Raw genomic sequence first — 14,294 nt, forward strand, 5'->3', positions numbered from 1 at the left:
ACAGACATAGATACAACATGTGTGTACTCCCACATGCATGCATTCATGCACAGATACTTGCTCACATGTGTACACATACGGGAGCTGCCCATCTGTGTGCACATGTATGTCCAGACACACACACACACACCCCTATACCCACACATTTTATTATTTCCTTTTGCCTCTTTTGCAGTTACAAACCCAAACCAAAACACCCCCCAGCCATCTCCTGCTGATGGCTTCTGAAATCTGATGCCCAGGGTGGATTCACAGCCCCAAATCCCACCCTCCTTTCTAGCCTTGCCTCCACCTTCACCCCATCCATCATGCCAGCCCTCCAATCCTTCCACCATCCCTCTGTTTCTCCATCCTGCCATCAGTCCCTCCATCACTCCATTCCTCCTTCTGTTTCTCCATCACTTCATTCCTTCATCACTCTGTTACTCCATACCTCCATCTTTTCATTCATCCCTCCATTCCTCTCTCTCTCCATCCCTTCATCCCTCCACCCCATTCTCCCACTGTCCCTCCCTCACTCCCTCAACCCCTCCATTCTTCTCTGCATTTTTGTCTTTATTCCCTGGTGCCAATAAAGTCAATTTGCACGCAAATCACATCCACACTTGAAGCCCTCCAGTCTTTGTCAGCCTTGTGGCACTGCCAGCATTTCCACCGGGAGCAGAACTCAAATAAAACCAGTGAAATCCACACACCCAAACGCTGAATTACAAAGAGAAAAATCAATTCCCACTCATCAGTGACTGCAGCTGCTGGGAGTGCAGTGAAAAGCAGGATTAGCCCTGTGGGGATTGTTTCTCTACTATAATGCTTTGTATTCCCTTATTGATTCTTAGGCCCTGAGGATTTTGGGCATGGGTTTGGTTTTCTTCTTTGCTTGTCTTTGCCTGGAATGGCTTAATTTCATTCTTACCTGTAGGCAAATTGTGGAAACTCATTTTATGAATGGTATTAGAGCACCCAGTGCTGGGGATGGATGGCTCAAAGAGCTGCCTTTGGAAAGAGAATAAATAAATATCAACTAGAAGTGTCTTTACACAGACATTACTTTTTCTTCCAGAATTATACAATTCCTGCTATTACATCCAGTGCAATTAAAAGTGAGGATTGCCATTAAAGATTTAGGAAGTTCCTCAGTATTTCCCAAGTTGGGACCCAAGCCATAGTGTTCTGGGACAACAATGCACTGTGTATCACCTTTGTAAGTGTGCAGTGTACTCCTGTACATCCACGATAGATGTGCTCATCTCTGCTTAGGCTGGGCTTTGAAACAGAATCACAGAAAGATTAAGGTTGGAAAAGTCCCCTAAGATCACTGAGTCCAACCATTCCGTCAGCACTGCCAAGGCCACCACTAAACATGTCTGTGAAAAACACGTTCACTCTCCTGTGAAAATCTAAAAAGTTTAATAAAGGAAAATAGGAGACAAGGACCATAGAGCAAAGGTTATTATGGCCGGGTGGATCTTGGCACTCAGCCAAAACCACACTGTTCTCTTCAGAGATACCCCTTAAATACATTTTCCCTTACATCAGACTGTTGCATATTCATAGACCCTTATGCATAGTAAACTTTTTCCCAAACTAGTTTATATATTTTTACATGGCCCCTCCTTGGGTCCACCTTTTTAGAGCATGCATATTCCTTGGTTGTGGTTTTGGTCCATTTTTATCATTATCTTCAGTTTTGGGCCTTGGTCCACTCTGTCTTCAGACGGTGAGTCTGAAGTTGGCATACCTGTAGCAGGTGTCCTCTCCATATATTCATTGGATGTTATCCCATCCAAGCAGGCATTTTAACACAAGCATAGCTATTTCACTATGTCTAAGCTTAATTAACAGAAGAAATAAAAACTGTATCTTTATGACAAAGTTACTTTAACATTACACATATAAAATCCATTTTAATATTTGTGAAAAGCCAGTATTATAATATGTATCTATAATATGTCCCAAATGCCACATCTACATGGCTCTTAAATCCCTCCAAGGACAGGGAGTACACCACTTCATTGGGCAGTCTTTGCCAATCCCGTCCATGAAGAATATCCAGTCTAAACCTCTCCTGGTGCAACTTGGGACCATTTCCTCTTGTCCTGTTGCTTGTCAACTGGGAGCAGAGCCCATCCTCCACCTGGCTCCAACCTCCCTCCAAGGAGTTATTATAAATGGAGATGAGCTTATACAAGTCCTGCCTTTGACTCTGGCACTGCTCTGTTTGGGGCGGCCTGCACCCAGATTGCTCTTGTTCACAAGTTTTTAATAATGGCTGATTAGGTCTATTACAAAATTAATTATTTATTGAATAGACACAAAATTAACAGACATAAGACTTCAAACAGACTACTTACTACACAGGATAAAACAAAACCAACTCCTAGTAGATAAAATATAGTGCACAAAAAAAGGTACCTATATTACAGCTAGCTAAGAAATAGTATAGATTAGGATTCACTGTAACTCACCATCAAATTAATGATGGAGTACACATGGAATTCTTTCACTCAGTTTTCCAGAAAGTATCCACAGAATTTCCCTCTAAACTCTGGAGAGAAATCCTATACATTTCCAAGATGTGTGTAGGAAGCTTCTGCCTCTGGGAAAGTTTGTGTAGCTTTTATAGTTTGTAAAGTGAAGTGTCTCTCAGTCAGGAATTCCAGCTTACATCCCCACATCTTGTTCGCAAGGCCAGTTGTTTATTGGGAATTCCATCTGCCAGAGAGAAATAACTCACTAGCTAGGCAAGCTGGCCTGGGTTATCTCATCAGTTCATGTGGGGGAGGAGAATATCTGGAGCTATTGCACCATCTGATGGATAGAGCAGATAAGATCTACTGTGGTAGTGGGGGAAGTCTGCCGGAGGAGTTGAAGAGAGTGAGAAGGTTCCCAGTTTTCTCCAGGTTGAAAGGCGAAAAGGACCCTTCTTTTCTCCAGGTTGAACCCCCCATATCCCTCAGCCACTCCTCATGTTCCAGACCCTTCCCCAGCTCCACTCCCTTCTCTACATGGTCCAACTCCTCAATGTCCTTGTCAGAGTAGGGGCCTAGAACTACCCCCAGGACTGGATGTGCCTCAGCAGGGCCCAGCACTGTGGGATGGTCACTGCCCTGGTCCTTTTGGACACACCACTGTTGACCCAGGTGAAGTGCCCTTGTCCTTTTGCCCATCTGGGCACACATAGGATCATGTTTAGCCACTCTCAACTCCTTTGTAGTTTTCAAGCAACAAAGATGATAGAATCATCATAAAACTGCTGTTGTCAGACCCCAGCTCTGTGTTTCCATGCACACTACAGGTTAATAGCAAACAGCTTTTGCATTTGTTATAGATGAGTAATGGGATGATTGGCTCTTAAAATTAAGGGAATAATATTGTGTGTATGTTAAGAGAAGCTTTATTGATGTACAGTGATGTTATTGTGGTTTGTTGTTCAGATGTCCTCTATTCTCCCCATAGTTCCCTTCCCACTCCCCTCTGGTATTGTTGCTACCAGACAGCCTGAGTTGTCCAAGACATGTGGAGGGAAGGCATATACCTGAGTCCCTTGCATAGGGCAGTTGGGAATGGGGAAGGGGGGCACAGCATGACAACACCTGACCTCCAATCAAGTTGCAAGAAAGTTCCACCAATAGACAGCGAAGAAGAGTTGTCTGGCAGACTTTGGGGGAGGCAGGGTTGCCTAATGCAACCCTCAGGGGCATAAAAGACAGAGCAGTCATTTTGTAGATGAGCACATAGTGGATGGTTATGCACTCCCAGTGTGCTGTTATTTTTCCTTATTCGGTCCTTTGTTGTATTTTGTTAAGGTTTAATAAACCTTTGAAATTTTTAAAAGTGAGTGGTGGTTTCTCACACATTGAATGGACTATAGTATTTAATATATGTATGGAAAGAGGAACAAGGAAAATTGGAAAAGAATGGCCTTATGATGGTGACCCAAGGTCTGCAAGGAAGATGTACAATCAAAGTATTGCAATGGGATCAAGCTTTCTGACTGGTGAAGTTCAAGATTGTGTTTATTTTTAAATATTCTCAATAATTTCATTTTTCTTAAAGCTGCCATGGTCTTTTTTGAGAGTGTGAACCCAATCTTGCTCTGAAAACTGCTGCCCACAGAGGCCCTGCACAGGTTTGTGGACTTTTCTGCAGAAAACCTTTCAAAGTGTGTTGGGAAGGATGAACGCTTGACAAGAAAGTCTCACAGATATGTATACTTGGCAGAAAGATTTTTGAATGTAGAATCTGAAGAAGGAATAGAAATGAAAGCAAATTTTGATACAGAGGAAAACAATTGCTGAGCCTGTTTTACTGGATAACTAAGAAGGCAACGGGTATGTTAGAAGGAGTTTTTATGGCTTAGGGCAAAGGATAAACCCACCTCAAAAATGTTTTTACCAAGCAGAAAGATTTCACAGGCAAACAAGTCTGCCGATGTTGCAAGTAGAAAAAAGGTCTCAGAATTTTCCACTGCAAGAAAACTGAAAAACAACTTCTAGTTTAAACTGTAACGTACTAACTTTCAGTGATTGGAGAATAGTAACATGAATACGGTAATTATAGTAGTTATGATAGGCTATAGGTAAAAGTAAAGGTATAGATTGGCTCTTCTGTATTAAGATGCTCAGTAAAGGAAAGTATATAATGGATTGTAACCAAAATTAAAGGGTCTTCAGGCTTGTCTGCAGGTGGAGCTGACAGCTGTAGGCACAGGCTCTGTCACCCACGACCCTGGACTGCTGTAACATCTTGGATACAACAAACTGCATTTTGAAGAGCTGCCTGGAGTCCCACATGTCTCATTCAGGCTCTTACTAATGGTACCCACATTTTAGTTGGCAAACTCGGACTTATTGGCAGTAAGAGACCTCCCGGTGAACTCAGAAGGAAGCGGCTGCAAGGATCAGGCACCTGGAAGGAAGGTGACTAGGACCCAGACAGGTGTTGCTGCTGGACAGTACCTGGATTGGAGCCTCAACATGCAGCATCTACTGCATAGCTGGACAGCAGGTGAGCACCGGGAATAATACGGCAGAATAGGTCTGTCACTCAGAGAGATGTGTATCACCATTTAAAATCTTTGATTAAATCCAGTCTAAGTAAATTACCAAAAAAAGAACTTAAAAATCTTCTAGCATGGGCTGAGATCAACTTCCCAAGTGCCGATCCGACGGCTGTCTATACCAGAGACTATTGGGACTCTGTAGGAGTCAAATTATACAATGCTATTTCTCACCCCGACAAAGCAGCAGCAGATTTAGTCCCCGCTTGCCGCGTGCTTTTAGAAATCTTTGCGGCGCAATCGCCGCCGCACCCTTTCCCCCATCCCATTCCACCTGAACCCTCCGCGCCGTTTCCAACCGTGCCGCCTCGCCCAGCCTCTCGAGCTGCGGGGAGGCGGGGGAGGGGAGAGAAGAAAACAGCAACTGCGGCTGCAGTAGCAGAGGTAAACGAATCTGAAAACTGCTCTACCTCAGAAGATGAGGCTGATTCTTTAAATCCAAGACAAAGAAATCCTGAAAAACAACCAGATTTGTTTCAAAATGACCCCAGGGACACCCCCGCGCCTAGAAGAGAACTTTCAACCCAAAAAGAAATGCCGAGCCCCGGTAATTCCGCCGCGCTTTTTCCTGGTTTGGAAGAATTCCCGCAGGGATCAGGTTTCCAGCAGCCCGGCAATCTCAGAACGGGGAATCCCATCCCCCTCACGAAATTAAAGAACCGGTTTTACACAAGGGCAGCCTCCACGGCCCGGCACCTGTACCTGTGCGGCGGAGCCCGCGTGGGCTCTATGGTCAAGGTGCACGGGGGCCGGCCCAGCCACTGCAGCCGCGGCTCGGACGCCATGGCCCGCCGGGTGCTGCAGGCGCTCGAGGCACCCAAGGCAGTCGAGAAGGACCAGGATGGGGGCCGCAGGGGCAGCGGGACCTGCATCTCATTGCCAAGCAAGTCGCCACCACCACCAAGAACCACTGAGGAAGTCAAAAAATCATCCCCCAGATCTACTCTTGAAGTAGAAGAAGAAGAAGTCTTCACAGAAAATTACCGATGCTCTGCAAAATAGACAAACACATCGCTATGTTCCAGATAAACGTTTTTTCCTTGAAGTTTTAGGAGAAATGCTGAGACTGTATGACCTCTCAGAATGATCCTTTGTTGATAAGTGAATGGGTTTTTCTTGCTTACAGGTCACCAAAGACAATCTTCACATTTTAGAGATGACTTCTCAAATTATCATCAAAGGCAGGGCAACGCTTCTTTTTATAGCAGGTCGCAAATTTGCAACCATCTGTTTACCTGTTTATCAGTAAATCCTATTTTGATTGGGCAATGCAAAAATCAGAAGATTTGCTGTATGCCTTGTTAGATTTTCTAGGTGTTTGCTCCATTCATTATCCAGCACACAAATTGATCAAAGCTAAATTATGCCACAAAGAGAAACCCCTTATCAGTGAAGAACCTTTAGATGCATTTACTCTCCTCACTGATGGGTCAGGACAAACACCCAATCTAGTAGTTACGTGGCAAGATAAAAATACTAAATCCTGGGAACAAGATGTTCAAAAAGTCGAAGCATTTCAGCTCTTTCCAGAATCTTTCAACTTAGTCACTGATTCAGCATATGTTGCTAACATTGTTAAGGGAATTGAAGGGTCTGTTTTAAAAGATGTTAGCAACAACAAATTGTGTCTTTGGCTCACTTGTCTTTATCAAATTTTGTTACACAGAACTAATCCTTATTTTGTTGCTCACATTAGAGGTCACTCTGGTCTCCCAGGATTTATGGCAGAAGGGAATGCATGAGCTGATGCATTGCCATCAGCAGCATGTAGTGAGGGAACTGCAGGAGACATGGAAGATTCCGCTTTGGTGCTTTCTGCAGCTACCTTGCCTAACATTGTTGAACAAGCTAAATTGAGTTATGCCTTTTTTCACCAAAATGCACAGGCACTCAGATGAGATTTTCACATTTCTCTAGAGCAAGCACAAGCCATTGTAAGGGCTTGTCCCAACTGCCAGCTTGTCCAACCTATCCCTTCTACAGGAGTCACCAACCCAAGAGAGTTGGAAAGTTTGCAGAAATGGAAAACAGATGTCATAAAGTACCCTTCTTTTGGGAAGCTTAAAAATATCCATGTCTCTATTGACACATTTTCAAATGCAGTTTTTGCTTCTGTACATACAGGAGAAACAGCTAAGCATGTTTGCCAGCATTTTTCACAAGCATTTTCCTCATTAGGTGTCCCTCAAGAAATTAAAACTGATAATGATCCTTCAGATGCGTCACAAGAATTAGCCTAATTTTTAAATTACTGGGTTGTTTGCCATACAGAAGTGCATCTGTGCGGCCGTTTCAGGACTTGTTGCATTGAGAGCTGTTAGTGAAATGAGTTGTTCTTAATATAGCAGGGAAGTTTTGTGGGAAGAAGGATGTGGACCTATTGGAATGAGTCCAGAGGAGGCCACTAAGATGATCACAGGGCTGAAGCCCATCTGTTCTGGAGACAGGTTGGGAGAGCTGGAGGTGTTCAGACTGGACAAGAGAATCACAGAATCCCTAGGTTGGAAGAAACCTTCAAGATTATCAAGTCCAGCCCGTGCCCTAACACCTCAACTAAACCTTGGCACTGAGTGCCACATCCAGTCTTTTTTTAAACACATCCAGGGATGGTGACTCTACCACCTCCCCCGGCAGACCATTCCAGTACTTTATCACTCTTTCTGTAAAAACCTTTTTCCTAATATCCAACCTGTATTTCTGTTGGCACAATTTAAGACTGTGTCCTCTTGTTCTGTCAGCTGCTGCCTGCAGAAAGAGACCACTCTCCACCTCACTACAACCACCTTCCAGGAAGATGCAGAGAGTGATAAGATCACCCTGGAGTGTCCTTTTCTCCAGGCTAAACAACCCCAGCTCCCTCAGTAATTTCTCTCAGGGCTTGTGTTCCAAGCCCCTCACCAGCCTTGTTGCCCTCCTCTGGACACACTCAAGCATCTCAATGTCCTTCCGAAACTGAGGGGCCCAGAACTGGACACAGCACTCAAGGTGTGGCCTCACCAGTGCCAAGTACAGGGGAAGAATGACCTCCCTGGTCCTGATGGCCACACTATTCCTGATACAGGCCAGGATGCTGTTGGCCTTCTTGGCCACCAGGGCACACTGTTGGCTCATGTTCAGTCAGCTGTCAACCAGTACCCCCAGGTCCCTTTCTGCTTGGGCACTGTCCAACCACACCATCTCCAGCCTGTAACATTGCAGGGGGTTATTGTGGTCAAAATGCAGGACTCGGCACTTGGACTTATTAAACTTCATCTTACTGGACTCTGCCCATCCATCCAGCCCTTCCAGGTCTCTCTGCAGAGCCCTCCTACCTTCCAACAGATTAATACATGCTTCCAGCTTAATGTCATCTGCAAATTTACTAATGAAAGACTCAATGCCCTCATCCATGTTGTCAGTAAAAATATTGAACAGAACTGGCCCCACCACAGACCCCTGAGGAATACCACTAGTGACTGGCCACCAGCTGGATGCAGCACCATTCACCACCACTCTCTGGGCCCAGCCATCCAGCCAGTTCTTAACCCAGCAAAGAGTGCTCCTGTCCAAGCCATGAGCTGCCAGCTTTTCCAGGCGTACACTGTGGCAGATGAGCCTGTGAAGCCGCTCTCCATCATTCACCAACAGTCCTGGCTCACTGGTGAGGTTCCAGATGACTGGAAGCTGGCCAGTATGACGCCTATTCACAAAACGGGTTGGAAGGAAGATCTTTCAAATGCCTTGCTGAAGTCCAAATAGACAACATCTACAGCCTTTCCTGCATCCACCAGGCAGGTGGCCTGGTCATAAAAAGAGACCAGGTTGGTCAAACATGGTCCTAAACCCATGCTGGCTAGGCCATACCCTGGCCATCCTGTAAGTGCTGCCTGATGTCACTCCGTACAAACTGTTCCATAACCTACCAGGTACTGAGGTCTGGCTAACTGGCCTATAATTACCAGTATCCTCCTTCCAACCCTTTTTGTGAATAGGCATCATATTGGCCAGCTTCCAGTCATCTGGAACCTCACCAGTGAGCCAGGACTGTTGGTAAATGATGGAGAGCGGCTTCACAGGCTCATCTGCCAGTTCCCTCATCACTGTGGGATGGATCCTATCTGGTCCCATGTGCTTGCACCCTCCAGGGGGCACCCAAAGTCAGGGTCACCAATTGTTGCTGCAGGCCCCCAGCTGGGTAATAATTAACATTGACTTCATGGTTCAGAAGCTTTATTATTATATCATCTTATAGTATATTATATTATACTTCTCATACACTGTATTACAGTATAGTGAGTTCTCACTAAGTACTCACTCGAAAACCTCTCTCCTGATAGTCCCAACACAGCTGTGGATCTGATTGGTTATTGAATCCAAACACCATCACCAGAATCCAGTCAGGCAATCACCTTGGGTAAACAATCTTCAGAACACATTCTACATGGGCAAAACACATGAACAGAGATAAAAATTGTTTGATCCTTTCTCCTAATTTCCCAGGCCAAAGCCTGGGGAAAGGAATGACAGTTCTTTATTCCCAGGCCAAAGCCTGGGAAAGAAGAGAGAACTCTCTCTGTTCTCTCTTCAACTGAACTAAGAGCTTCCATAGTCACATAGATTTATGAGTATCCAAGCAGCTAAGCAGTTCTCTGACTGCCTCCTCTTGGATAACAGGGAGACAATTAAGAGTCTGGGGAGACCTTAGAGGCCCTGCCACTCCCTAAAGAAGCTCCAAGAGCTGGAGAGGGACTTTGGACAAGGGCCTGGAGGGACAGGCCAAAAGGCAATGGCTTCCCACTGCCAGAGGGCAGGGTTAGAAGGGGTATCAGGGAGAAATTTCTGGCTGTGAGCGTGGTGAGGCCCTGGCACAGGTTTTCCAGAGAACCTGTGACTGCCCATGCCTGAAAGTGTTCAAGGCCAGGTTGGATGAAGCTTGGAGCAACCTGGTCTAGTGGAAGGTGTCCCCTCCCATGGCAGGGGAGTGGAGTAAGATGATCTTTGATGTTACTTTCAGCCCAGACCACTCTGTGTTTCTGTGATTCTGAGATATTAGTGTGTTATGGAGGGTGCAAGCCTGTACAAACCCATTGCAACAGCTCCCACCCTGGAGCTAATCCATGTCCTAGATCTACGTTCAGCAGTGCCATCACACAGGTATTTGCACAGCATCTTGCACCTACTTGGCAACTGGGGATAGGCATGTGCACAAAGGGCTTTTGAGCCTCTTTTTGAGAGTCCCTCATCTGCAGCTGGCCTGGGCTCATGCCCCATGGAAACACTCAGTCATGCATTAATCATCTTTATTTATAACAAACCCTAGACAAACTGCCTTGTGACGTTTTGCAGAATCAGGAGATTTTGCTGCTCTGCAGATACCATGCAGACCTAACTGGTATTAGAAGCTGCAGAACTAAAAGAAATTGCTTAGCGTCTCAGAGAAATACATGGTTATATATCTGTATATTTCTCTATCTTGAAGCATGGCTGTTCATTCTTGTCTAGGTTTGAAAAGACAGGTGTCTGCTAAGTAAGGCAGGAGCCTCTCTTGAAATGGAAAATCTAAACCCCCTCCCTCCAAATTATTATAATTTTGAAATTAAGGGGCTCTCAGGCAAAGATATGGGAGTAGGAATAACAGTTCTTTATTAGGGAAGAAAATTTTAAAAAAAAATGCAGTAATACAAAACAACAGAGTCAGACTACGACCTGACACCCTGTTGGTCTGGTGTTGGTAGCAGTCCTATTGAATGGTGGCTGCAGTCATCCAGGAGTGACAAACGTGGTTCTGTTGAAGTAGTGATCCTGTAGAAGGGTGTAGTTTTCCTTTGAAGGTCTGGTGGTGGTATAGATGGGCCTGGTCTTCCTCTGGGAATCCAGTGGAAAATTCTGCCTGTGGTGTTCCAAGTCTCAGATTATATCCAGGTAGGAATGCTTGGATCCTCCCTCTGGGCTGAGCTTCTCACAATGGGATGATGTAGTTTTTATCAGCCATGCAGTGAGACTCAATGGCTCATTAACAGAAGATATTTCCCAGAGGGAGGATTGGTTTGTGGAAGAGATAAAGAAAACTGCCCCACCTGGTTTTAACAGGTGGCCCAATTAACAGAAGAAACTGCCCCATGTCTAACAGATGGCAATAGAATACACACCCCCAGCCACATCTTGCATTTGCAACCAAAGACAATTCTTGTTCAGGAATCAACTATGGAAAAGAATCATCAAGTAAAATCCATTAGCTCTAATCAGCGGAATTGATGTGCTGGCTGCAAAAAACTCTGAGAGAGGATGGGAGTAAAAAAAAAAAAAAAAAAAAAAAAATCTCTTTTTAAATTACAGCCACCATGGCATTCCTTCTCCAGCCTCCTCTGGGAAATGCTGTGGCCAAGTGTGATGCCACACTATGAGACATGGAAGAGCTGGCCAAGGACATACCTGTCATACACCATTAGACTGCATCAATCTGGGACACGATCCTATGAGAAAGGTGATCATTAGGAAGAAATTCCTCCCTCTGAGGGTGGTGAGGAACTGGCACAGATTCCCCAGAGAAGCTGTGACTAATCCATCCCTGGAAGTATTGAACAGTGCTTGGAGGAACCCATTCTAGTGGAAGGTGTCCTTGCCTGTGGCAGGGAGTGGAACAGGATGATTTTTAAAGTCTCTGTCAACCCAAACCAGTCTGTGATTGTATGATTATGCTAAAGGCATCATGGTGTGGTACAAACCAGAGCAAGACCAATATTTTGCAGCCCCCAAAATCACCACTGACTTTGAGCAGAGCTCCAAGCAGTTGTTCCTTGTCAAGCACCCACTGTGCAATGATAATCAGGATGTTTTGGAAGCTGAATAATAAGGTACCTGATAAACCTTCTTGTCCTGGCATCCTCACATGAAGCCAGGGCACCTTTCAGTCAAACTTAAGCTACTGGAGACCATCCAGGGGCATTTTTGATAGTTTCTCCTGCATTTTGTGATGGCATGAGGAGTAAGATGACTGGCAATGACGATGTGCACAGATGTTTAAATCTCTGCAGGATCTGATGACACAAAGGTGGACTGGCTTCTTTTCTCAGACTGCCAGCTGACATCTCATCACATGCTGTCTGTACACATTCTCCCCCACACCCTGTACACACATACCCCTGTACACACAAATCTTTTAGGAAACAATGCTATGGCATTGTGAGAACAGCATGGCAAAGCTCAGGCCAAGACCTCATAGGAGTGGACTGTGGGTTTATTTAGGGAAAACACACCATACAGTCGTAGCCATCACAAAGGTAGGCACCTAATTCCTTGTCAATCACTGACAAGAGTCAGAGGAAGGGGATGGCAGCTCATCCCATTGCTCCCAGGAGATCACCGACAAAAGCTGGAATGAAGTGAAAATGAAGAAAAAAAAATCAGGTAGGAGCCCCACATCTTCTTAGGAGCCTTTTCCCTCCATTGTAGAAATGGAGATGCCCTGGGCTAAAGGTAGGTGAGACTCCATCTCCAAAGCCAGAGCCGGACCACACTTGCAGCTCCCTCTGTGTAGAGTGTTCAGCTATACACTACCCCAGTGAGATGCAGGAAAGCTCTGTTTACTCTGGCTGTTCCAGGCACTCCCTCTGCTTTGCAGGAGATGTCCTGGCACCAATTGCTCCTATCCCTAACATCTATCACCAGGGACAAGAGAATATGACAACACCGCAGGTGACAATTTAAAGGGGTGTTTTAGTGGCCTCTCACATCTTAAATCATTTTATAATCATGCACAGCTACTGCCTGCTGGGTTCACAAGGTTCAGCCTGGCATGTTCTCATTTTCCTTGCCAAATGTGCTTATGATTCATGTATGTTGTGAGAGTGTTTTGAGGCCAAATGGGACAGGAGCCAAAGCAAATCCATATCAGAGTGCTGCATAAAGAGAACAATTGAAATGCATAAAAAAAAGTTTGATAAATAAATCAAGTGCTCTAAAGGACATGGAATTCTTTAATGAAAATCACTGGCATAACAGAGTCAGAATCAGAAGTAATGATTTTGTAACAGGTAGAATGGGAAGTAAAATTTGAAAGAATTTGTATTAAAATGCCTCCAAAACCAAAAAATCCATCAGGCAGAAGTGATCTTCTCTCACACCCATGCCCTCAGTCAGAGCTGGAGAGGGACAAAGACCAAGCTTGGTGAAATGGTATCACATAGGTTTGAGATGGTAGAAAGGAGGAGAACCTCCCATGGGAGGAACACTTATTACTGAAGGAGTGATGGGTCAGAAAAGAATGGGACTTAAGAGAATCCACTGTGCAACTACCAAGATGGTATGTTCAGTTTCCTTCTGATAATTTTGGCCAGTGGAGGGTAAATTAGCTCTAGGAGTACATATGAATGAATGAGATGCTTTAGGGTAAATAAAAGGGGATTTTCTATGATTGGGAGAGAGGAGCAGTGATCTGGAGAGTGCTTATAGCTCTTCTCCTGGAGCACTAAGTTCCATAGGGTCTATATGTGATGGGGCTTCAACAAGGAACTCCACAAGTCCACTTCACGGCCAGCTCCTCCTTCCAACTATGCAGTATCCTGGCATCCTGTATGAGCCACTGCACTGATCCTTGCATTTCTTCCTTGCAGATCCTTTCCCAGCCCTGATCCTGGATCCTGGCCCATGTCCATATGCAACCTGTGAAGTGACATGGGCATGTCTTACCATACTGACTTGCAAAGCCTGGTCACTTGAAAAAACACGGTTCTAAGACTCTGGGCTTACAGGTTCCTCATACTCTGAGAGGGACATTGCTCCATTGAATAACAATGGCCACTGACAGAGGTATTAGAGAAGATGACTTATTGAGAGATTAAAGGAGCTTAATTTCCCCAAACTAAATGCAAGCCATAGGAGATTGAACAAATGACTGTATATAATTGAAAAGGGAAAAGCCAAGGGGAATGTAGTTGGAGCTTTGTCATGGCCCATACGTGTGCAAATGCCTGAGTGGGTTAGGAAATAAGACTGATTAAGGTATCGGGGTATAAGATACAGAGATCAGAGCTCAGTGTTTGGTCACATCTGAATGGGTTAGCAAGTTCTGATACACAGCTCTGCTCTTCCCTAAAACAGGAAGGAGGAGGCTGCGGGGGACTGACACCTTCTTACTCTATATAACTTCCTGACAGGAGGGTGGAGCCAGGAGAGGGTCAGTCTCTTCTCACAGAGAAGAGACAGGATCAGAGGAAAAGGCCTGAAGTTGTGCTAGGGCAGGTTTAAATTGGAAACT

At 45.0% G+C, this 14,294-nt stretch overlaps 1 protein-coding gene across 1 annotated transcript; it reads left to right on the forward strand.

Annotated features, from left to right (window-relative positions):
- The first annotated feature begins 5,593 nt into the window (after positions 1 to 5,593).
- On the forward strand, positions 5,594 to 5,973 carry RPS19 (ribosomal protein S19). Its single transcript, XM_053934747.1, is given in 2 exon segments — positions 5,594 to 5,903; positions 5,906 to 5,973. Coding segments are annotated over 2 exon segments (378 nt in total).
- The last annotated feature ends 8,321 nt before the right edge of the window (positions 5,974 to 14,294 follow it).

The sequence above is a fragment of the Vidua chalybeata genome, chromosome 2 (assembly GCF_026979565.1).
Source record: "Vidua chalybeata isolate OUT-0048 chromosome 2, bVidCha1 merged haplotype, whole genome shotgun sequence".
Classification (NCBI taxonomy): domain Eukaryota; kingdom Metazoa; phylum Chordata; class Aves; order Passeriformes; family Viduidae; genus Vidua; species Vidua chalybeata.